Source organism: Dreissena polymorpha, chromosome 2 (genome assembly GCF_020536995.1).
Source record: "Dreissena polymorpha isolate Duluth1 chromosome 2, UMN_Dpol_1.0, whole genome shotgun sequence".
NCBI lineage: Eukaryota > Metazoa > Mollusca > Bivalvia > Myida > Dreissenidae > Dreissena > Dreissena polymorpha.
The window spans coordinates 71,747,744-71,749,428 of NC_068356.1; the positions used below are offsets into that span (position 1 = coordinate 71,747,744).

Consider the following 1,685-nt stretch of genomic DNA (forward strand, 5'->3'; position numbering starts at 1 on the left):
GCAGCAACTTACACCAAAGGTAACCACACGACGTCTAACTGCTTTAACTCTGTGCGCCAAGTGGTTGAACCACACTCCTGATTTGAAGGCCCTAATGAGATTCGTTGACCTCTCAGAAGATATTGGAAAGGGGGAAGTTCAAGTAGGCTTGAATTTCAAGAAAAGTATTGAGGACATTCATACTGCTATGGACTTTACAGGTACAAATCCATTCTCCCTTTCCCAAATGTCTGCACCTGGACTTCTGATGCATTGGAGAGTTCAGGTGGTCATATGCGGTCTGTTAGGGGAACGCAGAGCCAAGGAGCTAAGAGATGCTTTTCCAGCAGCTGAACCACTAGAATGGCCGGAAGCATGGGACAGTCACTTCCATATGGATCGAACCCTTGCTAGGGCGGGTTTGACGGAATTAAGTCTGGCAGCAGCTGCTAACCTGACGCCTGGTGACAAATCCTACCAAGTCAAAGTGGAGGAGTAGCCGTCTTCTGCGATCCTCCATCATATCCTTCTCTGGAGGAAGTTACCCGGTTAAAATCCCAGGGGGTGATATCCGCAGTTGGAATTCATCCACGTCGGGCAGCTTCCCTTAGCGAAGCTGATTGGAAAGCCTTTGAGAAGATGATATCTCTGCCTGAAATCACAGTCTTCGGGGAGGTCGGTATAGACCATACAGAAGATCCCACCCATTGGGCACAACAACACGTTGTGTTAGACAAGGCTTTGGGATTCCTGAGACCGGATCAGGTACTGGTGCTACATAACCGAAGAGCCCAAGATAAAGAAGGAGACGATATGTTACAGCTCCTTTATCATCTCAAAGGAGTGATCCCCAGAGAACAGAAGATCCATGTCCACTGTTTTACCGGCAGTATAATGGCTGTGGAATTGTGGATCAAAGAGTTCCCCAATGTACACTTTGGATTGACCAAGGTTGCTAGGAGTGAGGCAGAGAGGCAGGCAGTTTGTCGCATTCCAGACGACAAGCTTCTGCTTGAAACGGACTCCCCATACTTCTCTTCCAGGGGCCAATATAGCTGCCCATGTCATCTGGGAGGTGTGGCCGCCGGAGTCAGTCGGATACGGGGGATGGACTGGACTGACGTCTTAACGCTGGCTAACACCAATGCCAGACGTTTATATAACGCCTAAGCTCTGTCTTTCTTTTCCAGTTCAGATCAGTTCTGAGTAATTTCAGTCTGAGTTAACATTTATTCTGTCCATAATACGACAGGATCCACAACGATGAAAAGGAATACTTATTCAGTCTAAGGCTGGAAAGAAAATTAGCGACATCAACGAATCCTTCAAGATAAAGAGGGAGGGAGTGTAGTGGAAAGTAGATTTCCACTAATAGTTGGTGCGGTGTAACCTCATAGTTGGATTGGCTCGGACTTTATCCCAGGATTGACGTCACTCTGGGTAGTCAAGCTGTTGTCCTCGTAGAGGTTGGACGTGCCTACTAACGAAGAGTTTATCGTGTCGTATTTATGGTAAGGGCCCATTGTATTGAAGGATTAGGTTAGGGAAATACTTTAGGAATGTTAATCGATAAATGATTATGTAAGTATACCTTAATTGTCGTCATTCTTGTGTCCGAAGATTAAAATTACCAAACTCATGATCTGAAAAGTTGTTTACAGTATCCATGGAGGCAGACATCTTGAAAACTTCGCAGTAAATATTCG

At 45.9% G+C, this 1,685-nt stretch overlaps 1 protein-coding gene across 1 annotated transcript; it reads left to right on the forward strand.

The window, feature by feature from the left end:
- Positions 1–618: 618 nt before the first annotated feature.
- On the forward strand, positions 619–1,149 carry LOC127869801 (putative deoxyribonuclease TATDN2). Its single transcript, XM_052412461.1, has one exon. The coding sequence runs from the start codon at positions 619–621 to the stop codon at positions 1,147–1,149; it is 531 nt and encodes a 176-aa protein (XP_052268421.1).
- The last annotated feature ends 536 nt before the right edge of the window (positions 1,150–1,685 follow it).

What these genes read in the sequence shown, in the direction of transcription:
- LOC127869801 (XM_052412461.1), top strand. Translation starts at nt 619, where the DNA reads ATGATATCTCTGCCTGAAATCACAGTCTTCGGGGAGGTCGGTATAGAC.